At 39.3% G+C, this 25,991-nt stretch overlaps 1 protein-coding gene and 1 long non-coding RNA gene across 2 annotated transcripts; one reads left to right on the top strand and one right to left on the bottom strand.

The window, feature by feature from the left end:
* Positions 1–5,165: 5,165 nt before the first annotated feature.
* On the bottom strand, positions 5,166–6,621 carry LOC132984575 (uncharacterized). The gene is made up of 2 exons (XR_009674972.1): positions 5,904–6,621; positions 5,166–5,347 (listed from the first exon to the last, which is right to left on the bottom strand). It is a non-coding gene; the product is annotated as an uncharacterized LOC132984575 (long non-coding RNA).
* A 1,594-nt stretch (positions 6,622–8,215) lies between these two features.
* znf292b (zinc finger protein 292b) lies at positions 8,216–25,691 on the top strand. The gene is made up of 8 exons (XM_061052645.1): positions 8,216–8,397; positions 13,476–13,630; positions 13,820–13,898; positions 14,176–14,311; positions 15,668–15,870; positions 17,453–17,589; positions 18,003–18,144; positions 18,805–25,691. The coding sequence occupies exons 1-8, from the start codon at positions 8,233–8,235 to the stop codon at positions 25,261–25,263; spliced, it is 7,476 nt and encodes a 2,491-aa protein (XP_060908628.1). The 5' UTR covers positions 8,216–8,232; the 3' UTR covers positions 25,264–25,691.
* Positions 25,692–25,991: the final 300 nt, after the last annotated feature.

A 25,991-nucleotide genomic window follows, 5' to 3' on the forward strand; every position in this document is an offset into this window, starting at 1 on the left:
GCTGAGGCTGGAGAACGAGGAGAAGGACAAGAAGATTGTGTTCCTGGAGAGCAGAGTGGCCGACCTGGAGCAATACACCAGAATGAACGATATTATTATATCGGGGCTCAAAATAAAACCTCGGTCATATGCACGGGCAGTGACCGCTGACCGTGACGGCGAACCAGTCTCCGAGTCCGCGGAGCAACAAGTGGCAGCATTCCTACAGTCAAAGGGAATCGACTTTGACTGTAACACCATCGAGGCTGGTCATCCTCTGACCCGCAAAAACAACACCGAAAAAACCGGCCGTAATAATGAGGTTTGTGAACCGTAAACACAAAATTGCACTACTGAAACAAGGCAGGCAGCTGAAGGGGACAGACGTCTACATCAATGAACACTGAACAAAACAAAACGCAGATATAGCCAGGCAAGCACGATTCATCAAGAAACTAAATAAAATACAATCCACGTGGACCACCAACTGCAAAATCTTCATAAAGCTGAATGGAACATCGGAGGAGGCCAGAGTGATGGTGATCAGAGACATTGCGGAGCTGGACAAGTTTCAATGAGGCTGAACTGGAAACACAAGTGAGTAAAAAACCTACACAATCATGACACACTCTAAAGGAAATCATTCATCAAACAATCATTTAACATAATTTCAATATCAGAAACTTGGATCAACCCTGGAAAGGGTGTGGACCTGGAAATTAGATGGCTATGAACTGAACTACAAGAACAGAGAGAACAAGACTGGAGGAGGTGTGGCTGTGTATGTGGACAAAAACCTTAATTGCAAGGTGGTAGATGGAATGACAACTGCAATCGGAAATTTATTAGAATGTTTAACTGTTGAAATCTGCATGGAAAAAAATAAGAATGTAATTGTTAACTGTATTTATAGAGCACCGGGTTCCAATATTGATATATTCAAAGAATGGGTGGAAGAAATGTTCACAATGTCTAATCAAACGGTCATGTTCATCTGTGGGGATGTAGATATAGATCTGCTTAATCCCAATAACCACAAACCAACTGAAGACTTTATCAATACAATGTACAGTCTAAGCCTCTATCCAAAAATCACCAGACCCAGCAGGATTACATCTCACTGTGCCACATTGATTGACAACATATTTACAAACGTTATAGACAATAATACAATAAGTGGATTAATGATCAAAAATGATTACAAGAGGGAAAAACAGGAGAGTACATTCAAGTACAGAAGAGTACGGACAGAAGAGTCAATGAACGCTTTAAAAAAGGAATTAATAAATCAAAATTGGGAAATATTATATAAAGCAGAAAACATTGACAACGCTTATGAAATATGCTTAGGGGTATTTAAATTGTTGTATGATAAACATTGTCCAATAAAAGAAATCAAAATGAAATTTAAATATTCAGATAGTCCATGGATAACTAAGGGATTACAAAATGCCTGCAAAAAGAAAAATACACTATATAAAGAATTCATAAAACTTAGAACCAAAGATGCAGACAATAAAGAAGAAATATATATATATATATTTATGAGAAATATAAAAATAAGCTAACTAATATTATGAGAAATAGTAGGAAAGAATATTACAGCAAATTATTAGATACAAATAAAAACAATAGTAAAGGTTTATGGAATATATTAAATAGTGTTATTGGAAATGGTTCTAGACAAGTTAAATATCCACATGACTTTATTGATAATAATATGACTATTGATATATATGCATCATATATGGATGATGCAGTTAATGGTTTCAATAATTATTTTGTAAATGTTGGACCAATACTGGCTGAAAAAATCCCTGTTTCTGTGAGATCTGACGACAAGAATTATGATTTCATAGACATTAATCCAAAATCAATGTTTCTAACAGCAGTGGAAGAGAGTGAAATTATAGAGATTGTTCATGAATGTAAAAACAAAACTTCTACTGACTATAATGAAATTGACATGAGAATAGTTAAACAGGTCATTCAGGGAATTGCAAAACCACTAAGGCACATCTGTAACTCATCATTTAAAACTGGTAAATTCCCAAGAAAAATGAAAATTGCATTTTTTCAAGTTATACCGCTGTACAAAACTGGAGACAAACACCACTTCACAAACTACAGGCCTGTTTCACTGCTTCCTCAATTTTCAAAATTATTTTCAAAAAACTCTTTGCTGACAGACTAAACAAATTTATCAATAAACACAACTTACTAACTGACAGCCAATATGGATTCTGACCCAACAGATCCACTTCATTAGCAGTCATTGAGCTAATTGAAAAAATCACAAATTACCTGGACCAAAAGAATTATGCAGCTGGTGTTTTTATTGATCTCAAAAAAGCATTTGATACAATAAATCACAACAGATTAATAAATAAATTAGAACGGTATGGTATCAGGGGGGTTGTATTAAACTGGCTGAGGAGCTATCTACATAACAGGCAACAGTTTGTGAGGTTGGTGAATACACGTCATCTTGTTTGGACATTGCTTGTGGTGTCCCCCAGGGGTCAGTGTTGGGCCCAATCATTTTTATTCTCTACATAAATGATATATGTAAAACCTCAAATATTCTACAATTTGTGTTATTTGCAGATGACACAAATATTTTTTGTACGGGAGAGGATTCTTCTGGAGTTAATTACATCTGAAATTAGCAAATTAAAAAGGTGGTTTGACAATAATAAATTATCATTGAATCTAAGCAAAACAAAAATTATGTTGTTTTGAAATTGTAATTTAAAGAATGACGTAAATGTTAAGATAGATGGTGTTAATATTGAAAGAGTGTATGTAAATAAATTCCTAGGTGTGACAATAGACCACAAGCTCTGCTGGAAACCTCACATAAAACATGTTAAATCTAAACTGTCACGTAGCATCTCAGTCCTATGTAAAGCAAAGCATGTATTGGATCACAAATCATTGTATATTCTCTACTGTTCAATGATCTTACCTTATTTAAATTACTGTGTGGAGGTCTGGGGGACCACTTACAAAAGCTCACTGCTACCACTAGTCACACTTCAAAAACGAGCCATAAGAACAATCAATAAAGCAGGATATTATGATCATACCAACCTCCTGTTTTTGCATTGCCGTACTATAAAGTTCATTGACCTGGTTGACTATCAAGTGGCGCAAATCATGTTCAAAGCAAGAAACAAACTGCTACCAGGTAATATTCAAAAAAAAAAAATTGACAGAGAGGGGGGGTTATAATTTGAGGGAAAAGTTAAATTTTAAGATGCTAGCTGTTTGCACGACTTTATGCAATGCATTTCAATTGGTGGTGTGAAACTGTGGAATGGTATGAGCACAGAGCTAAAGCATTGTCCAAACATGATCCAGTTTAAAAAAATGTACAAAGCAATGATTTTCAAAAGGTACAGGGATGAGGGAGAGCTTTAAGAAGGAAAAAAAATATATATTATTATTATTAATAATAATAATAATAATAATAATAATAATAATAAAATAAATATAATAACAACAACAACAATAATAATAATAATTGGGTTTACAAGTTTTGTATACACCGGTGTATGTTAATGTTTATTATATATATGTAAATTGTACATATAGTAGCCTATATCAAATTGTGTATATATATAGATTGTATAATTGTAAACATACTGTATAGATATAAGGATTGTATAAGTATATAAAATGTAAATATAGTACATCAAATTGTACAACTAGATATGTATATATAGATATATGGATTGTATAAATATATAAATCATGTAAAAAATCATAGTATATCAAGTTGTATATATGTATGGAAAATCATTGGATTGTAAATATCAAATATAGTATCATAAATATAGTATAGCAAATTGATAGATAGATAGACAGATTGTATATATAGAGCGATTATAAGGAACACAGGAAGTTAATTTAATTTAATAAATATAAATTATTGAGCTGTGGAAAAGGGGTAGGATTAAATAAGTTTTATACTTCTTCCTACTCCTTTTCAGGCTTATCAATTGAATATATGTAATTTGCTTTTTCTTTTTTTGTGAAATAATTTGAACATTGTTTTTTTGTTTATTGTATTTTCGTACTTTTCATTTTGTTTTGTATTTTTGATATGTTTCATTTTATTTGATATGTCTGAAATAAATGTAATCAATCAATCAATATATCCTGTGATTTCTGTATAAGTTTCATTAGAGGATTGTAAAAACAAGCTATTGTTAACAATAACATTTAGTAAAATAAATTAAAAAATCACAATGAATCACACACCAGCAAAATGTTATATAGAAAGGTGATGTTTTCTTTTCCATTTTACAATCAACAGAACCTAAAAATGACTAATTCCAACCTTCGTCTGCACACAGGTGAAGGAACCTCCTCCCTTTTTTCACCTGTGCTACGACTAAGAGCTGTGCCAGATGCCCTGCTCGTCCACTGTGGCAGAAATGACCTTACATCAGCAGCTCTCCGTGATGAAGATAGTCCTCTCTGCCACACACTCTCGTCACCCAGAGGAGCTGATCGATGTCTGCACAACTGAAGAAGGTGGACAGAGTCTGGTGCTTTGTGATAGTGAACAGTGAGATGGCTACCATAGTCATCCTCAGAGAAAACACAGAGATCCTGGTCAATATTCAATGAAGTTATTAAAGTGCTATTTTTCTTTAAATGATGTTGCCCTGTGTTTGAAAGGCCAAATGCTGGAGGGTTGTGATGGATTTGCTTTTCCACCATATTTTAACAGTCCAAAAATCATCCAGGATCTCTGTATTTTATTTGATTTTTGTTGAGATTTCTTTGTTAAATTATTTTTTATACTTTGTCCTATATCCCAACAATTCGACCTGATGGTCTCCCTTACTTATTTTCCACGTGGTAAATGAAGCCAGGGGTTGTTTATTGAGGTTTTTTTCATAAAATGTTTAAATAAACTTTTTAACAATCTGACATGACTGGCTCTGATTAACTGGAGTACTACAACGTGTTGGTCACAGTTAAATAATTTAGCAGTTAAGTTTATAGCTCACAATTAAAAAAGGCCTTGAACTGACATTAATTTCTTCTTGACTAACAACAGCTAAGACAACAGGAGAGCTCAACTTGTCACAGCCGGGCTCGTCTGAGATAAATGGCCTTCAAATTTATTTAATATTAAACATTTAAAGCCAATAAGCATAACAAGATACGCATGAGATTCCATTTCCATTTATTCAATCACAGACTTGTCAAACAGTCTGGCATTTTGTGCTACTGTTTTCAAGAGTTAATAACTGAAGAGAAGAACACCATCGAGAGAGGACAGGAAACGCTCAGGGGACGAGTCCTCCATGTTGTCAGGGGTTGTTGATGGATCTGAATCTGAAGGCATCTTCTGTTATAAAGAAAAACAATCATGGAGTTAAATGTGAAATAAAATGAATTTTGATGTGATGTTTCTGCCTCAGACCTGAAATAAGATCTGTCCTCAGGTTCTGCTAAACTTCAGGTTCTAAAGTTTGCTTTTGTAAAAAAGTAGCTGATCATGTTTTTGTTTTCCTATTAAAGACAGGAGAACTATTTAAGAGGAAAAACTAAATATATAATAGGACAGGATAAATCCAATAATATGATCAGCTTTATGAATTTATGTTTTAAGACAAAAGTGTTCCTGCCACTTTCTATTGAAAAATATTTAAACTGTCATCACATGGGCCAGCCTGATGAATTAAACTAATGTTAAATATTCTCATATAACCACGACATAAACAGGGTTACAATAATTAACTTTTGAGCTAACAGATTGATGCTGCTGTTTCGGTGGATATCACCTGAGAAGCATCAGAAGCTTGTATAATTTAATATACATAGAGACAATATAATAGAGTATTAACTCAGTGTTAGATGGACTGTGGCTATGAGTTTGTAATACTCCTTCTTCTATCACTTACCTGAAAGAGTGACACAATCTGGGACTTGTGTTCCTCGTACATGGAAGCCAAGTGTCCTCTCTCTTCATGTCTGACAGACAGATGAGCTGAACCGGTTTATACTGGTTTTTGTTAGCCATGGAAACTTTTATTTCTGAAGTGCAAACACATCAACAAATTTAGTTTAGACAAAACTCACTTTAGACACTAGGTGGCGGTATTGGGCTGTTGTTTAAGTTATTGATCAGTATTTGGGTTAGTTGTTGTTTGCCCTGAAGCAAGTTCAACATATCCAGGCTTTCTTTAAAGTAAGCTGGTTTAACAAAGCCAGAAGCTCCAGATAAAGATATCTGATAGCATGAGCTGATTATGAACTTTGTCTGCAGGCGTTCTGTTTCAGGCTCTCAGCGCGTCACAAAAAGGGCGCGTGTGAAACGTCTTTTGACCATTCTTATTCACAAAAGTGCTGGGTGCAGGCGGTCCAATATAATGAGGTGTAATGATGAAGTTAACGTGGTAAAACATGATGCTGCAGAAAAGTATTGTGTTCATTGGTACATAGCAATTGACTTTACCACACACTGCACCACAGTGTCTCCCGTTGATTTATTATTTCTAACTACTCACAGTACAACTTAAACAGTGAGACGTGATTTCAGCAGTGTGAGCAGAAACTGCAGTCAGTTGGATTCTTGTGCTTCATGAGAAATATGCAGAAGTAGCGTCAGTATTTGACTAAAAAAAAAAAGTAAATTCAATGTACTGATTTGGTGTTGTGTGGTAAATACCCATTAAAAGAATCGGACACTGATGCTGATAGGGGTTACAATAAAACGGTCCAATCATATGAGAATTAATTTAGAGAGAGGCTGCATCATGGTCACCTACAGGAACACCACAGAAATGCAATCAAAGTACTTCACTTTATTTATCAGAGGATGTACTGTATGCAAAGTAGATTTCATTTTATTAGCAGTAATTCCTCAAACAGATTTGAGACTGCTTCGTTATTTGAGGGTTTCAAATTTAAACTCTTTAAACTAAAAAGTTATAACAGACAAAAATGATCATGAAATATCCAAAAGAGCATTTTAAATTGAAATAAATCTTGTTGAACAGAAATACTTTTAATAACAGGAAAGTTAGTATATATCATATGAGCCACATAATCATGGAGCAAAGCAAGAAAAGTATTTCTGAACAAATTCTGAATATGCTGAACCAAAGTCACAACAAATCAACTGTAAACTGTTGAATTGATTCCTAGTAGTGTGCTGAAGTCTTAAATATTAACTAAAGAAAATTAACACTAAAGTCAACCTGTTGAAGTCTTAAATATTAACTAAAGAAAATTAACACTAAAGTCAACCTGTTGAAGTCTTGATAGAATATGATCAGCCCGTTTTGAGTCCTTGTACAAATCATGTTTGATTCATATTACATTTCACCGTCGGCTGCTGATGTTAACATGTCCGTTCTGTTTCTTTTCCTTTAACAGTTTGAGACATATTTATTTTAGCTCGATTAAAATCATTTGACGTAAAGTAAAGTTATTGTCGGTGACGGAATTTTACTACAGATCTGATCGTTCATTAAAATGATCTCGAGAACAGAATATGCTGCGTTCCAGTTGATCTCGGAAGTCGGAAATTCCCAGTTGGTAGTCTGATACGTCATCAGGCATGCCGCCTGAAGTCATAATCTCAGAGCATTGGGAAGTCCAAAAGTCAAAATTACAAAAAAAAAGATCAACGTAATTATTTCCAAAATTCACAACATGTTTTTATCTAACGAAATATTCAGTTTCAATTATATTTGTTTGCATTTAGACTTTAAAAAACAACATTTTCACTGCGGTCAAAAAACTTTTTGCTCTCCCACTACGCACCTGTATTAACGGGAAGGTCTAGGAATAAAACATTATTCTGAAAGAAATAGCCTAAAAGGCTGCAAAGTCTATAGGGCCACTGTCTTTCATAATTTTTTTCTGGAATAAAAACGTTTCAACCCCCCTGTTTATTTTACTAATCGCACCCTGTTGGTCTACAAAGAGGTACCCAAATTATAAACAATAAGAAACATTATTTTAAATATAGGCCTATTACTCTGTTTCTTTCTAGGTTTAAATTTGGTGAAATGTACATGTGTGGATGTAAAACTTTGCTAGACGTACGCCTTTAATAAGATTTATCATAAAGTATGTGTCACACTGAAACTCTAGTATTTTCATCTTTTACAACAGCCCCGATGTGACCCATAGATGTGACCTAGTGCAGTCGTAGCGTCACTACGTAAACATCGCTGTTACGTCATCACGCAGTAGTTGTACGCGCCGGAGCAGGGTGTGAAGATGGCGGACGAGGAGGCCGAGCAGGACCGCAGTCCTGAGAACCGAATCACTGAAACCATCAGGGAATTAAGACAACGGTTACAAGAACTGCAGGAAGTGGTCGTCCGAGAGGGTAATGACTCCCCGGTCCAGTCCTCCTCTGAGTTCTGCCAGGAGTTCTGCAGGGTGAGTTATTTTATCCACACATTTCACTGAGCTAGCGTTAGCCAGCTAGCCTTTAATCATAACGGGTCGTTGTGCCTCCTGAATAATCCGGGAAATATAAAATGTGCTTCTATAGGAAGGTGTTTACTTTGACTGACTTGTCCTTTTGCAGAATAAAAGTAAAAGGCATGGGTTTCACTGTAGAGAATCAGTGAGAACAACACATAACAGCGTGAACATGGTTAGCTCTAAAAGCTTTTTAGCTGAGATCGTTAGCTGAGTCTGACCGTCAAGAAATCATTTAATATGTTGTTACCTTCTGTTTGATGGATCCACTGCACTTGAAATAACACAATGATATTCTAATCCATGTGGTAGGTATGCTCAGTATTGCGGTTACATGTAAATATCGGGTTAAAGAGGTGTTAGCTTGACGTTAGCTTTTAGTCCTGTCTGTTTGGCTACATGCGCGTGCACGCTGATTGTCTCGCGGTGATCACGTAGACCTCAGGTAACAGAAAAGATCCGTCTCTCCCCGGAAAGGACCAGACAAGGCTAAGGTTGTTAAAAAGTTCGATACGTCGATACTTTTCGATACCAGATGTAGTTAAATCAGTATAACCTATTTTTGTTATTTGTTTATGTTGTAGCTGCATCATCATCACAATATTCACATTAAACACATCTCCTTACTCTGGATTTATCAAGGTAAATAACTACAATTGTAATATTCAAAGGACAAATAGAAAAGATGTCCACTGAACTCAAAAACCCTTTTCACGCATACAGAAATCTCCTGAAAAACTCCGGAGATTTCCAGGAGGAGCTGTATGTGTGAACGCAACAGCCAAGTTTTTTACTCCGATATTACCCGGAGTTTCTCCGGCCAGACCTCTAGTATTTTTTCCGCAGATAATCCGGAGGAGCTGATGTCTGAACACGGCCGAATATACTCCGGAGATTTCAATTTGAGCCAATGGAAAGAGAATGACGTTTATATATAGTGACCGGCTACAGTGTCTGCACGCCACCACTACGATCTCTGTGCACGTAATTAAACGGCTGCATTATGTTTTCTGTTCGTCAGTATGTTGTTCTCCACTCTTTTGTGGATGTTGTCATTCCATTGGACTACACATAGCATTGATATAAAGGCAAATATTCTCATTATAACGTCGTGTAGCGGACTCTGTTGCTCCGGCCGCTACTTCCGTGTTGTTGTTTTTACGTCACGTCTTACCTCGGGAGCCCCCCCTCCCCTCTGACAGGGATAGTGCCCCGCTGTGAGAAGCACATGTGAACGGCTAGTTCGGGAGAATCTCTGGAGCGCTCCTCCTGTAAATATCTAGGTATTATCCAGAATGCATATGTGAAAACGGCTATAAATAACAGGACCGTACTACATCTTTACACATTAAGCAAACATGCTATGTTGAAGTGTTGGCTTCTCTGACAACAACACAGCAGCCAGTATGTCCTCCTCCTAAGTTTTGATTCCCAGCCAAACCTATCTGTTTTGATCAGAGAAGGTAGGCGGTTTTAAGGCAACCCCACACTACTGTTTTGGACATCCCTCAGTTTGTCTGATATGTGCCCAGTTATCACAGCAAACCAAAAGGTGTTGCAGCGATGGAAATGGGCAAGCTAACTGGTTCAGATGTAGCTTGATTATAACCCACTAAAAATTCATTTTTCTAATAAGCTTAACGTGGTAAAATTAGGATAAATATTGTAGATGTTTTTGAAAAATTGAGAGGTCAGAACACATAAATTTTTCTGCATTACAGAGCTGGCTACACACTGAAGCTTCCGCATCCGTGACATGTTAAGCTGGGTTCGCATCAACTCTAGGGAGGAGACGGCTCTCTCCAATATTTAGATTTTGGCCTGCAGTACCACATACAAATACGTGTCAGAGATACATATTGCTCCTTTAAAGGTCAAATTGTTTCTCGCTCAGTTTTGCTGCTTTCATCATACTTCATAGATGTGCAGTCATGATGACAAGTTATCTGGTCAGAAAAACCTAACAACAAACACTGATGTTAGAAGTAAGGCTGATTTTTTTTGTGGCTGATCTTTAATTACCAAAAAAGAGTAGAACAATCTTATGTTATTGCAGTGGGTAGTGTGTCTGTATACTGCAGTGTTTACTGGATGTGTAGTTGAAAAGGTCAGACGTAATGGGTTGTTGATGCTGTATAATAGGCCTCTTAAATCTATCAATTTGCAGTTAAAGTATGAAATCGTTACTGCTGTGCATTTCATTGCTATATTCGATCAATATTGTTTAAAACTACTTTCTTTACGAGCCTATCTTCTTAAAAACAACTCCTCCAGCTTTAACCACACTTGCGTCAGCCCTCTGCTATTGACAGCTGAAAGCACAATGCCAAAGGAGAGAGCAGGTTTTCTAATTACTCTGCAAATAGACTTGTTCCTCTCAGTTTTTATACCTGCATCCACCAACTTTATTTTTGAATTAAATCAATGATACAAAAGCGTGTGGTCTGTTTTGGTTTGCATGTATTGTGCAATGCTTAGTTTGAACTTCCGTTGGAGAGAGTTTCTTCTGTGACAGAGAGAAATGTGGATCAGAGGAACAAGAAAGTGATAGGAAATTTGGACATTAGCAATGGTTTGGCTGAAGCCGCCTCATTGGATCTTCTGTATCCGCTGACGCATTGGAGAAACTCAGGTTATAAACCTGAAACCACTTTATTCAGTGATTTTTTTTTTTTTTTTTAGGGATGTATGTGTTAATTCGACAGCAAATAGTTAAACATCAACACCCTCTCTAGTCAGCACCTGAATTACTGTTCAGTTTAACAATTTATTAATACTTTGGACTTCTATGCTGGTCAAATCTTGTGCTGTAATGTAGGCGCCCAGTTAATGGACCTGCTCTCCTCGCTCTACAGCCCAGATGTAAACAACCACAGTGAACGGATAGCATCTCGATAGCAGGTTGTAGAAGCAGCAGTTTTGCAGTGTTTTGATCTATGAATGAAGGCATATCAACTGGAGCAATGAGTAACCTTGAGCACGAGCATGTTGTTAAGCATTCATGTGGAGGACTGAAGGCTGATGATGCTTGTGCTGCTAATGTTAGCCACACTCTGGAAACCAAATTAAGTTGTTCTCCCACCAACAATTTGAGTCAATTGTGCTCAATATTTACTGTTTTCGGAGCCTTTTCTTACCATAAGACTAGTCGGGTTAGTTAATTTAAATTTGTATTTAATCTACCCGGCAATATGTTGCAGTCCCAAGTTTTAATCAATGGGTCTGTTTATTTTAGAGAGGAGGAGACATATGCAGATTATTGGATTGATTTAAAAGGCTTTGAACGGTCGACACTGAAGAAGTCCTGACCTTAGATTAACTTTATCAAATGTAAGCAGTGGTAAAGCTCACACCCTTTGCTCATCAGGTAATGGTTCTGCCGGTTATGAAAAGAACTAATGTTCTTTAAACCTGTTATTTTTCACATATGCACTTCTGATCTGGTTGTTCACATATGCACCTCACAGCGGGGACCTATCCGTGTCTAACGGGGGTGGACCGCTGCATTATGTTGTTCTCCACTCTTTTTGTGGATTTTGTCATTCCATTGGACTACACATAGCATTGATATAAAGGAAAATATTCTCATTATAACGTTGTGTAGCGGACTCTGTTGCTTCGGCCGCTACTTCCGCGTTGTTTTTTACGTCACGTCTTACCTCAGGAAATCCCCCAATCCCCCTCCCCTCTGACAGGGATAGTGCCCCGCTGTGAGGAGCATATGTGAACGGCTAGGTCGGGAGAATCTCCGGGGAACTCCTCCTGTAAATATCTAGATATTATCCAGAGTGCATATGTGAAAACGGCTTGAGATAGTGAGCGTGCTCTGAGAGCAGAGCTGTGTTTTTTGTTTCTCCTACATGTATCAAATCTGACAAAACTGCAGCCCAAAACCAAAAACAAGGTCAGCATAAATGTTCAGACTGACTATGAGCCTATAATGTGTGGAGCAGTTAAAAATTTAGTTTTTATTTTACAATATAAGTAAATTGAGAGGAAATAATGCCATGAACTGTATGAATTATAGGTGTGGCCACTGTGATGCGACTGATAGTTATGTCAACTTCAAACTTCATGATTGGCATTTTGCCTGTGACGATGGATGGTGCTGTAGAGCAGTGGAGGAGTTCAGTCTTGATATAATTTGATTGGTTCTGCGTTGAAATTCATCGTTGATCGATGCAAACGTGGTCTATTGATGCATCGATATAGGGACTGGACATAATAAATGCTGACAAAAGTTGGAAAAAGCATCTGCCAACCGCCAAATTCGGGTGTTTTGCGCAGAGTAAAGTGAGTTAGTTCAACCAAACCCCCATGGTGGTGAGTAAACAAAAGTAACGTAGGCTAACACTGGGATTTGTGACGGAAAACAACATAAATTGAATCAGTGTCCTGTGCTTGCTGACCACAGGTCTGCGCTGCTCCTGGTGTCAGTGCTTACAGTGATGGGCTATGTGCTGAAATGGCTTGACGTGTCTCTTTAGCCGACCACAGTCTGGATTAGCACAATCAATACACCAGGGGGTTACCTGCTGAAGGTGTGTTTAAACTGATGTCTTGCTGTCTTAAGTCCAAGATAAAAGAAGGGGGCTGTGGCAGTGACTTGTAGTTAAAGTTGCAGCTATAAACATAGTTGATTCCAGACAGAGTCATCAAGAATCACCTCTAAGTGTAGCTCCTCTAAAGCTGCGTTCGTTCGATGTTACACATTATATTTTCGACAAGCTCTTCACAATAAAAGTTCCCGGCCTATCTCTTGTTGTAGTGCTTTTAATGTGAAACATTCATATCAGGAAACGAGGTGTTTTCAGTAGTAGCAGCCTAACACAACTAAATGAAGGATGCATCGAGTATCAAATTGAGTGGATGACTGGATTATCGTAATGTTGAGACCAGTGAAGATGCACAGCTCTACTGGTGGTCCTTAGTGGTATTTTGAATAATCTCAGCTACACAAAGACTTTCCTGTGGCCTCTTTCTATATAAAAAAAAATGCTCATCCCTGTTTGACTGTGGCTCCCTTTCCGTAGACGCTGTTGGAGTATGCGGGCCGGTGGAGGATAGAAGAAGAGCCTTTACCGCTGGTGGAAGTGTACATAGTCGCCCTACAGAGTTACGCCCAGGCCTCGCAGCATCTGTCCCTGCAGTGTGAAAGTGTTCCTCTTGTGGTGGAGAGGCTCTCACTGTAAGTACCATTAGAACACAAACCCGTGGTTAACTGAAGACTAGAATTAGCCCCTATAATACACAATCATTATACTGAATGAAATCCTCCTTAAAAGTCTAATTTACAGCTTTCTTTATTCTTAGTTTTTTCTAGTACAGACAAAGATTAATGTGTTATTTTTGCTGATTGTCTATTTATTTTCTGCAGGAGTTTTGTGGAGCTTTTGCTCTCACTAAAGGAGGACGTCCCAGATGTTATATGGAAGGAGTTCAAATCATGTGTGCAGGTACAGCACAAGATTCTTATTTATTTTAAAGCTATATGGATATTTCTTGTAGTGCAACTTCAGAACTAATGTTTTTTTCTCCCCTCTGCGAAGAAGTATGCGAAAACTGTGCTATGATATTTTAGATATAAGAATATGAGAGACTGAATGTTAATACAGCACTTATCTTTCTCTAGAGACCGAGAGATTTTATGGATGAAATTAGTTTAATAGCAGCTAAAGTCTCATGACTCTTGAATTGTGTCTCTGAGTGACAGTGTCTTCCTGTTGTTTACAGTTTTCTTCCAGTAAGCTGCAGGAGAATGGGATCACTCAGCTCTCCCTGCTGTCTGCTCTTGGCCATTATGACGGAGTTTGGACCAACAGAGTCCTGCAAGGCCTCCTGTCCAATGAGAACCTGCCAACTGAACAAGGTGAGTCTCTTCTGTGAACATTTATTATTATTATTTGTAATGTCGCTATTCAAAAACAAGTAGATCCATCTTTATTTAAATAACTTTACGTGAGCTGCAGCATGCACATTTGACTCAATCAGTGTTTGTGTTGTGTTCTCATTTGAGTGGAAACAAGTGTAAGAAATATATATTTCAGTCTCATGATGGTTACCTATAGTTTTGCATTTATCTTGGGGAAAACATTTAGATTTCTGTTTACATGGATTTTGACAGTATTTGATATGGCCAGTCAAATCCTGCAAAAAGCTGTAATTTTATTGTTTTATTACGAGCAGCCTGCTACACAACAAGAGACACAGACTTAAAACAATAATCCACACAGGCTTTCCCTCCAAAGTTAATTTCTTATCTAACCTTCTGCTCACTTCTTTATTTTCATTTGGATGTTTCAAGATAGGTTCCTCCCCTTTTTTAGAAAGCCTGTGTGTGATTTAGTCCACTTGTGGGCAATATTCACACTCCCTGCTAAGAAACAGTGCCAACAGTGACAGTGCATGGCATTTCAACCTATGACTACTCTAGCACTTTTTAGTGACCTCACTGTTATTTATGTCAAAACATACCTGAAGTTGTATGTTTCCTTCACATCCATGTCTGCTGTACCGGTCTGCACTGCAAAAATTCTCTGCAAATTTGTCCAAGAGCAGATGTTGTCCACAGTATTGGTGTTAAAACTTTAAATAAATGTTGAAAAGGTGAAAGAGGCATATTCTGCTGGATTTTCTACGTTAAATACAGGAAGCAGCTACAGAGTCAGGATTAACACAACTCTTTTGAGAGTTGAAGAAAGAGCTGGGCGGGCAGTTTGACCTCACTGAAGTGAAGAATTATTTGATCCAGAGCCAGGATTTTTTTGGGGGGGGGATAACAGTGATATGACGGTAACCAGCATATGTAAATAAAAACGATGAATAGCTTTGGATAAATTAGTGTTTCTCACATGTTGACTTTATCAGAATTCATTACTGAGATATACTTGAAGTCCTTTTGGAGTGTAACAGACCCCTTATTGCTTTACCATGCCCATGCAAATGGTTTAAAAGCAGCACCTGGCTGTAAAAATGTATCTGGCTGACAAAAACGTTAACGTTCTGTACTGCACATAACGTTTGCTATTTTATGATAGTGTGTCTGTGATCCATGGGCCTAACCCTAACCCAATTGTTGCTCTGCACTCTGTGAATGTACTCTCTATTGGTATAAGGGACAAAGACAAACGTCTTTGGTCCAAGTCTTTTGCCTCTACAAAGCTATTTAATCAACTTTTATAGAATTATAAAAACAATGTTGTTTTGAATATTCTTTGTTTTTCAGTTGAGGAGTTCCTGGTGCAGGAGGGGACGGTGCTGTCAGAGATGAGAGTGAAGCAGCTGATGAAGGACAGCCAGTCGGAGAAAGCTGCACTACTGGCGAAGACATGCTCGGAGTGTGCTGCCTTTCAGGGAAGCGGGTCTTTCAAGCAGATGTACCTCGTCTGCCTCTGTGCTACCTCAGATCAGGATCAGCTGATGGAAGTGGTGAGTGCAGCTCCACAGTGGAGATTAGCATCCTGCTTAAATATGAATCGGTAACCAACAAAAGAAAACATTTGTCAAAGTGTCAGAGGTTCACAAAGAATGGGGTATAACCTATCTGAGTTTGCATTCTATATATTTTTTTAAATCCAGCAGACATCTGCAGTGTGAGACCATTTTGACTATTTATAGATTTTTTTTAAATCTTTCATCCTGTGGTCAGATAATTTGTCTGTGTGAAACGAGACAGTTCGCCACAAGTGTTAGCAAGGATCTCTCAAAAGCTGAAATCGGGCGTACTACAGCAGTAAACCTAAAATAAACAGATGTTCCTTCAATTTTATTGAAATAAATATGTTAAAATGATGCCAAAAACAAACCGATTATGCTGCAGAATTGCTGAAAGTCTGAAGTCATGCTTTGAAGCTGGGTGCAAATTCCTCAGTCAATTTGAAAATAGTTCCACCCGCCTGTGCAAATATGTGTATTTTTGCTTCATATTGACTTAGTTTATAATATGCGCCACATTAAGAATTGGTTTCACCTAGTGCTGGGCTATATGGCCTGAATTTGATATCACAATATTTTTTTGCCTAATGTCAATATTCGATATGACTCGATATACTGCTGCTACGTGCAATCAGCTGGCCCGGACTCTGTCAATCATTCATCCGGGCCAGTGGGCCAGTTATAATGTTGAGCCCTGCATTATGTGCCCTTTTTTTGGAAGTAATTCAGCCTCGCTCGCATCTTTCTCTTTCTCCTCCATGTTGGTCTCTGCATTACTGTGTTACAACACTGCCTCTCTTCTCTGCTGTTTTACATTACTTGCTGCTATTTATCATACCAAGTCACTTTAATCATCACTTGTCACTTTATCTTGTCATTCTCTGCAAATAATGTCTCAATTTTATGCATAGTTAACTTCATCATTCATTTTGTACTTGTATATACCCCCTATTTTTATTTTTATTTATCTTATCTATTCTGTTTAATGTGTATTTTGAGCTACTTGTCTGTGCTGCTGCAACGCCCGAATTTCCCCTCTGGGGATCAATAAAGTATTATCCTATCCTATCTTGGTCGCTTACTAGCGCTGAGAGCTAGGCTACTCAGCGGCAGGAGTGGAGTCTCCTCCGCCCTTTCATCTCCGCGCAACAAGCGCTGCCGCAGAAATCTCGCAGAGCAGCGAAATATCACGAGAAAACTTTGAAGTAGTTTAAAAAATAAAATCGATGTTCCCTTTTCCATATCAAGCATTAATTAAATATCGATCGAATCGAGCTTCACAATATATCGCCCAGCACTAGTTTCACTTTTAGTTTGAACATACCTATCGTACACCTACAGAAGAAATTCAGCATGCTCAGCCTTCCTTTTATCATTGCAAACTACTGAATCCACTGAGTCCTTTTTCAATAAGTTGCTCAACCACAAGATGGCAGACTACTCTTTCAATGAACTTGTTAGACTGTCAGTACATGACGAAGCTTATGAATGTGTTCTTTATGCTTATTGATATTGATGATAGTGAAATATGTTCTTACTATACACTGTAACTGTACTGTACGCTTTACTCCTGCAGCTTTCAAAGGAGGACTGTCGTGATGCATTAGAGATGATCTGTAACCTGGAGTCAGAAGGAGACGAGACTGCAGCTTTCAGCTTATGTTCAGCCTTCCTAACTCGACAGCTTCTGCAAGCAGATACATACTGTGCCTGGTAAGGAAACGAAAACACCTTCCTTTCATCAGAGTGAAAAGATTAATCCTAAAAAAGGTAAAACAAAACAAAGGTATTTTCTTAGTCGCATAATCTGCACCTTTTCATTTCTAAAATTTACAAGAACTGATAAATATCACATCTTAAAATTTATGCAAGACCATGCGATTAGTTGATTTATTTCAGTGCATGATGTCTTCTGCTTCAAGCGTTTCTTACAATAAATCACTAAAATAGGTACAGTGGAGGTCTCCAGGCACAGTTCTTTTGGGGGTCCCATGCGGAAATGCAAAGCACTAAAAAAACATGAAAAAAAACGGTGAAGTGAATAGTTGATGTGAGTCAGAATAAATGAATCATTGTACTTGATTGTAGAAGATGATTGTGCATTGAATTCCTTTACATGAAATCAGGGAGCTCACTCTGTTCTGGAGCAAGCTGCTGAAGCGGTTGGAGCCATCGCAGCAGGCCTTCCTCGACAAATGCCGCCAGATGTCCTTACTGTCCAAGACCGTGTACCACATCCTTTTCCTCATCAAGGTCATCCAGTCAGAGGTCAGTAAACAGTCAGCTGCTCAGGTATTGAATACATGAGGGCCCAGTGTAGAAGAAAAGTTACTATCACTTTTAAACCCTCAACTTTCATTATTTTTCACTCTCCCACACATATCTGCATGTTTGATGATCATTTTTCAAACAAATGTTTCTGAATCTGCGCAAACTTTCTTGCTCCCTACCGTTGATGATGACTGCAGAGAAATTAGTTTGTTTTTATTACCTAAAACTGCTTCGTAAATAACTTTTACCTTTTTAATCAGCAATTTCTTTGGTTTCGGAGATGAGTACCACTGGAGTTAAAACCTTCTGAACAATAAACACTGAGGAGTCATTCTGACTCCATAAAGTTTACAGCCTGCCTTGCTGCCTTCCCTTATCCTTCTGTACAATTGGAAGTTGAACAAGAAAAGTGAAAAATTTAGGCTGATAAAATACGAGATGAGTCCTGGTTTATCAACTGATGATACAAATCTTTGACTCTTAGGGGCAATCTTGCATATTTAGATAACTTGTAATAATCTTTATCTTTTGTTTTTCCAAAAAGGGATACAGTTTGATAATTTAGTCAAGATATTCAACTGAGAAGAGAGTTATGAGTTTCTGAGTAGTTTGTTGTGTGTTTAAAGTCTAAATCATTCTGCTTTATTTATCTTATAGATGGACAGCGTTGGACTGCCAGTCTGCATTGAAATGTGCATAAGGGCTCTGCGGATGGCCTCAGATGATGGAAGCACCAAGGCCACTGTGTGTAAAACTATTTCCTGTTTGCTACCCACTGACCTGGAGGTGAAGCGAGCCTGCCAGCTGACAGAGTTCCTCTTGGAGCCCACAGTGGACTCGTACTACGCTGTGGAGACTCTTTACAATGAACCAGATCAAAAACTAGAGGAGGAGAATATGCCTGTCTCTAACTCGCTACGCTGCGAGCTCCTGTTGGTTTTTAAAACCCAGTGGCCTTTTGACCCTGAATTCTTGGACTGGAAAACACTTAAGCGTAATTGTCTGGCACTAATGGGTGAAGAAGCTTCCATAGTGTCGTCCATTGATTTACTAAATGATACTGAGGATCCAGAGGAAGAGGAAGACTTCTTCAATCAGGAGGAGTTCAATAATCTACCCGACCACTTAGTAAGTGGCACCTATGAACTAGGGGATATAACAGACCGGAAACAAAAAAACCGAGAGATGAAGAAACTGAGAGACAAAGGATTTGTATCTGCACGGTTTAGAAACTGGCAGGCATACATGCAGTACTGTGTGCTGTGTGACAAGGAGTTTCTGGGCCACCGGATTGTCCGCCATGCACAGACTCATTTTAGCGAGGGAGTGTACAGCTGCCCGATATGTGCTGAAACCTTTACCTCAAAAGACACATTGGTTCCACACGTGGCGTCACATGTAAAGCAGTCATGTAACGAAAGGTTGAGTTCAATTAAAACAAACAAGAAACTGGCCGATCCTACAGCTGTTATTGCAGGGTTTAATGCAAAGAGAGAAAATGGACTCCATGCAAAAGCTGATTCTCAAAGAAAAAACGGCGGGTTAGTGCATAAAGCTAAGGTCTGTGAGGCTCAGTCTAACATGGACAGTAGTGATGACAATGTGTGCCCTGTTGGAGACTGCAGAAGAAGCTACAAATTTTTCAAAAATCTTGTGGCACATGTTAAAGGTCATGGGGACAACGAGGAGGCTAAGATTTTTCTCGAGATGCAGAGTAAAAAAGTTATTTGCCATTACTGCCGCCGCTACTTTATTAATGTCACCCATTTAAATGATCATTTGCAGGTCCACTGTGGTGTGAAGCCTTACATCTGTATACAGCTGAACTGCAAGGCAGGTTTTGTGTCCAACACTGAACTCATGGTACACAGGAAAACACACAGTACTTTTAAGGTTAGATGCATATTTCCAAATTGTGGCAAGATTTTCAATGAGCCCTTCAAACTCTACGACCATGAGGCACAGCATTATAAAACATTTACTTGTAGAGTTGCGGATTGTGGAAAGGTTTTTCATTCACAGCAGCAGCTGGCTGCACACAAGGAAGAGCATGCTCCCAAAAAAGAGGAATGTCCATCTCCTGAACAGATGATACCGAAGAAAAAGCCGTGCACTTCACTCATTGAACAAATGCTTGCAAATCATACTCCCATTAAGCAAGAAAATTCCCAAGAAAACTGGAACACTGAAAGGGCTATTCCTGAACATGAGGGGCCATTGTCTTTGGAGAGTTTGCTGAAATCTTCAGCACCTGTTGAGACACCAGGCCAATACAGGGACAACCATGAACAACAGAATACACCTTTCCCAACCAATCAGACTCAGAGTTTACATCATTCTGTTATTCAGCCTGTGAATCCCAACTCGTCTAATACTCATGGAAACAGAGAAAGTTCCTGTGGTCCTTCTATGGATTATATGAGACCAGCTCCACAGAATCATCCAGTACCTTCATTTAAAGCCAATATAGGTAACTTGTCTCATAACTTTAATGCAGACGTCTTACAAGGCCAGCCACACATGTTCCACAACACTGTAAATTCTGCATCTGTGAGTTACAACTCCAACAGCATCTTACCAACAACAGGGCAGCAGGGGATAATGTGTGCTAACAACCTACCAACAGCCCCCCAACTCCAGAACTCTACTATGCCAGTGATGTCCCTACCACTCCCACCAACAGTTGTCCCACAGCCACTTACTGGAAACCGACCAGAGATCTCGGTTACCTCCTCCACCAGCACAGCTACACCTCCAGGACTGAAGGAGCGATTCCACTGTGCGTTCGAAACATGTACCAGGCACTACAGCTCTCACAGAAGTGTTGCTAAGCACATGAAAACTCTTCACCCAGATTTCTACGAACAGTGGAAAGTTAATCGAACAAAAATCAAGATAACCTACGCTCCAGTCAAACATATCAGTCCAGTCGTCTCATCGCAGAACCAGCAGTTGAACCAGGGACAAGTCCATTCAGTTCAGAGGCAAAATGTTATCCAATCACCTCCTTACACAAATGTGGGTACAAGCATGAAGTACAATGCTTTACATTCCCTTCCATCATCTGCCCACAACCAGAATGCTTCCCTTCTGATGCAAAATGTTTTGAATCCAATAGTTCTCTCTCAGCTTGGCGAGGAAACTAATCCAATACCTGCACAGCCCCAAGTGCCAGTTAGTCAAAACTGGCCTTTGGCTCCTGGAAGTGGACAAATACAAAACTGTGGCTCTTCCCTAGTCTATCCAGCCAATATGCAAGTGATGCCACACGTCATCTCTGCAAGTGGCACTCTGCCACTCAGTGTCCCATCTTGCTCTGTGATTGGTTCAACAATTAACCAACCAGATAAGTCTTTGCAGCCACCGGCTGTGGAAAGTATGAGCCAGTCAGTTATGCCCCTGTACACAGACAGTGCTAATCAAGTGTCACAACAACCGTTGTTGCAAGCATCACTGATGCAAAGCAGTGTAGTTTCCAGTTCTAGGGTACCAGATAAGTCCAAGTGCAATGATAAATCAGTACAAAGCCAGCAGTCCCATTTTTCTTCTCTGGCCAGTGCAAGCCAAAACGCCAGTAACAATCAACCTCAAAATGGCCCAGTTGTGTCTAAAAACACCCCTGAAAACCTAAAGAGAGTCAAAAGAAGTGCAAGGACAAAATGGCCAGCTATTCTTAAGGATGGCAAGTTTGTTTGTTGCAAGTGTTTTAGAGGATTTGATAACCCCAAGTCCCTTGGAGGCCATTTGTCAAGGGGTACCAGCTGTAAACCATACCAAGAGTCAGAGTTGAACTCGGACCTGCCAGCATCATTTCTTGGCCTTCTTAATTCAGAGCAAACAGTTGGCAACACACAGCCACAGTTGCCTTATAACCCTGGCCCTATTTTACAGGAGAAGCCCCATCAAGCAGTTGCCAATGGATCAACAGTCACAAACAATTACCCAACTCCTAATTATGCACAGAATAATGTGCCTCTGTATGGGAATGGGGAGTCAAATGAAGACCTTCTGAAACAAATCATGAACGATTCCAACATTTCTGAACTTTGTGTGCCCACACCTGCTACAATTCCATTGCTCCAAAATCCTTATGGAGTATCTGAACGTTTACCGGGTAGTTCAGTCATACAGCATACAGAAAATATCCAGCCGAAGCGAGTGGATAACTCGTATAGTTCAGCCCCTTATCCTAAGGCAAGCGATACATTCGCCAGGAGTGAATTCCCTGACCCACTACTTTCTCAAATTCTCACAGAAAATCCAGGAAGTCTTCCCACAAACAGCAATGAAGGCTTCACTCGCATTCAGACACCAGATAGAAATGCAAACCCAGTGATGCAACCACTTTTACCTGATAGTCAGCTTAGCCCAGCAACAACAAGTGGCACACAGGCTGAAACACAAAGGAAGAAAACCGAGCAAGACATTAAAAAGAGACTGAGGGAGCAGATTTTGGCAGGTGACCTTCAGCGTAGGAACAGTATATTTCATTCAAGCATTACTGACCCCAATGCAAATTCAAAGCCTTTTGTGCCCATGCGCAGCCCCTCTAGTAATGCTGGCCTTAATTCCCATGTAGCAAAGAGTGACTCCTCAAGTGAACCAAAAGTTATTCAAGAAAACTCATCAATCATCCAAGGGACCTCTGGCACAATTGAACAACTACTAAACACACAGAGCTTTACTGGTTTCAGAGAGTCGTCTAGCATGAAGCAGGAGGTAGTGTCCCCCACAAGGGTCACAGTCAGTGATGCAGATCTCGAGCCCACACTATTATCTGCCTGCCAGCAGCAGCTGATGGTAGAAATTCAAAGTGCATTTGAAAGGCTTAACTTAGTCAGAGAAATGTCTGATCATATGTCATCTTCAATGAAACCAATCAGCCCTAATACAAACAGCCACACATCACCCGTGAAGGTTGAAATTCCTTGCCCAGCATCACCAAACATTGTTAAGCCATTCGCTTGTGAGAACTGCCATTTTAATACTCTGTCAGGTGAAGCTCTTTGGAAACACCTCTCTAAAGCTCACAGCTACACACTTGAGATGGTGAATGTGGTCAAAAAAAGGTATGGTGAATATGCTCCTTACAAGTGTCAAAAATGCAACAAAAGATTCACTCGTAACTCAAACCTTCGCACTCACTACCATTCAGTACACAAACTATCAGGCAAGGAAATCGAAGAACTGGATTTGAAGCGCAGAGAGGCCAGAACTGCTGTTGTTAATAACTGGCGTCTTAATAAAAACCAGGCTCTAACAGCTCCATCCACAATGGTGGATCAATCCAAGAATGCCGCTCAATCCCTGAATGCTTCTCAATCAGTGTATTCGGCTCAGTCCGTGAAGGCTACTCATTCATTACCGGAGATCAAAACACCTGTGCATTCACTCCAACAGGCAGTAAAACGTAACTGCCCATCTCAACCCTCTACCAGCATCAAGCAGCCAATAGTTAAACCAATCATAGAGGTTCCCAAGAAGAAGAAAAAGAATCCAAAGTCTGGTGACTCAAAGAGTCCGTACAGACCTTACCGTTGTGTCCATCAGGGCTGTGTGGCAGCCTTCACCATCCAGCACAATCTGATCCTGCACTACAGGGCTGTTCACCAGTCTGCTCTTTCTGCGTTGGAGGTAAACAAGGACCAGGACCAGAGTGAGGAACTGGATGAAAAAATGGACCATGACGAGGAAGACCTACAGCCAGTGATCCCTCGAATTTCAGAATTCAGATGCCACGTCAAAGACTGCTCCCGTGTTTTCCAAGAAGTCCCCAGCCTTTTGCAGCACTACTTTCAGCTTCATGAATTCAGTGTGGAAAGAGTCAGCAATATCTTGTCTGGTGTAAAGCTTGGCCGGTTTGCTTGTGGCCACCAAGAATGCTCAGTATCCTTCACTTCTTTCTGGAGGTACATAGGGCACGTCAAAGACCACCACAAAGATATGAAGCTAACCAAAGCAGAACAACTAAATGCTATGTTCAAGTGTGAAATTGAAGGTTGTGACCTTGCATACGCCACAAAGTCAAACATGCTCAGGCATCTCATGAAAAAGCATAATGACTTTTACCAGCATAAACTGAAGAATCAACACATGAAGGAAGACAGGATGAAACCCAAGACTTTGCTTTACCAAATAGCAAAGACAAGTAACGGAAAGGAAAACATTGAGACTAATAAAAAGATCCTACAGAGGGCAAGGGATGCCAAGAGAATGCACAAATCAAAAAGCAGTCACTGGACCAAATATGGGAAACCCTCCTTGAAATCTAAAGTTGAGGCATCTGCAATGTGCACCAAGAAATTCCCTTTACAGTACCCCTGTATGATTAAAGGTTGTGATGCAGTCTTGAAATCGGAACGAAACATAGTCAAACATTACATTGGACATGGACTTTCAGAAAAATACCTGGAACTGCAAAGAAGTCATTTTATATTCTGCAAGAAGTTCGCAAAGCACAAGTATCACCCAATCAGGAGTGACGATTCTAAATCCGACAACACCTCTGAAGTGTCTGACAACGAAGTGACCACAGACGGCCAGGAAATAGGAGAAAATGGACACCCAAAACCCCTCCTACGGCGAAGGGCCCCAGCAGGAATCCCAACTCTGTTCGACAGCAAAATCTGCAACGGGGAAAGTTCGGACGGCTCTTTGGTGGTCAAACGTAAACGTGGGCGCCCTCGAAAACTGGTGGGGAAAATAGTTAAGCGCAAGAAAATCCCACGCATGAAAAAGGTTGCCGTAGTCTACAGCAGGGATGATGAATCAGACTCCTCCTCCCCTGCAGTCATACAGGAGGAGACAGCTGAGCAGAGTGCTTCACTGGCCACTTTTAAACCAATGGGATTTGAAATGTCGTTCTTACAATTCCTCACGCAGTCAAAAAAATGTGAAATTCCTTTGACTCGGGCAATTGTCGATCCAGAAACATGCACAAGAATTCTTAGTCCAACCAGCAAAGACACTTGTGTTAAGTTCAGCAACCGCGCTAAAATCAAATCACTGAATAGGGTTAGAATCATTATTGACAAGGCCTTTAAAAGTATCTCTGAACGCATGTTGAAACAGCTGCAGGACATGCAGCCCAAAATCGTGTTGGAAAAAAATCATTGAGTAGTCTTCTTTTCTTTTCTTTTTTTTTGAAGCAGAATCTCAGGACTAGAATGAGTAGAATCTGCTGCAAACCCCTGGTTCCCTTCAAAAATGTTTTTACACATCCAGTTATCAAAAAAGAACAGTTGTTTTGAAAGATACTGTAATATAGCCTGTACATTTTTTTATAGAACAGTGTATAGCATGTTTTTATTTATGGACTCAGAAGTTGTGAAGTTTTTTTTTTTTTGTTTGCTGAAAATTGAAATGTGATACCAGTTCTGGTATCTTAATCATCCCTGTGGGAAAAGTGACTTTGAAACGGATTTACTGTTGTATGTAGTTTGTGATCTGAAGATGTCAATTGTTGTGCATTTGTGTGTATATAGTTTGAAATCACCCACTGCCACCAGCAGTCTTACTATTAAACGATCCGCTTTTCTACAACATGTTTGACTTGTTTGCATCATTTGTGGCTTCCTTGGTTATAAGATTTTTTTTAAATGAAAAGCAAATTCCTTAGAGGATTTTTAGGTTGTTGCGTAATACTACACTATGACCTCTTAACAATAAGATAGGTGTCTGACCATTCAGAGCTTTATGTGAGAAGAAGGATTTTCAATTATTTTCTAGATTTTATCAGGAGCCAGTGCAGAGAAGCCAATGCAGGAGTGATGTTATCTCTTCCTAGAGAACTGACTGAAGGTTTTACCTCCAATACTGCTTTTAGATACCACAAGAAGACATGT

The sequence above is a fragment of the Labrus mixtus genome, chromosome 12, assembly GCF_963584025.1.
Source record: "Labrus mixtus chromosome 12, fLabMix1.1, whole genome shotgun sequence".
NCBI lineage: Eukaryota > Metazoa > Chordata > Actinopteri > Labriformes > Labridae > Labrus > Labrus mixtus.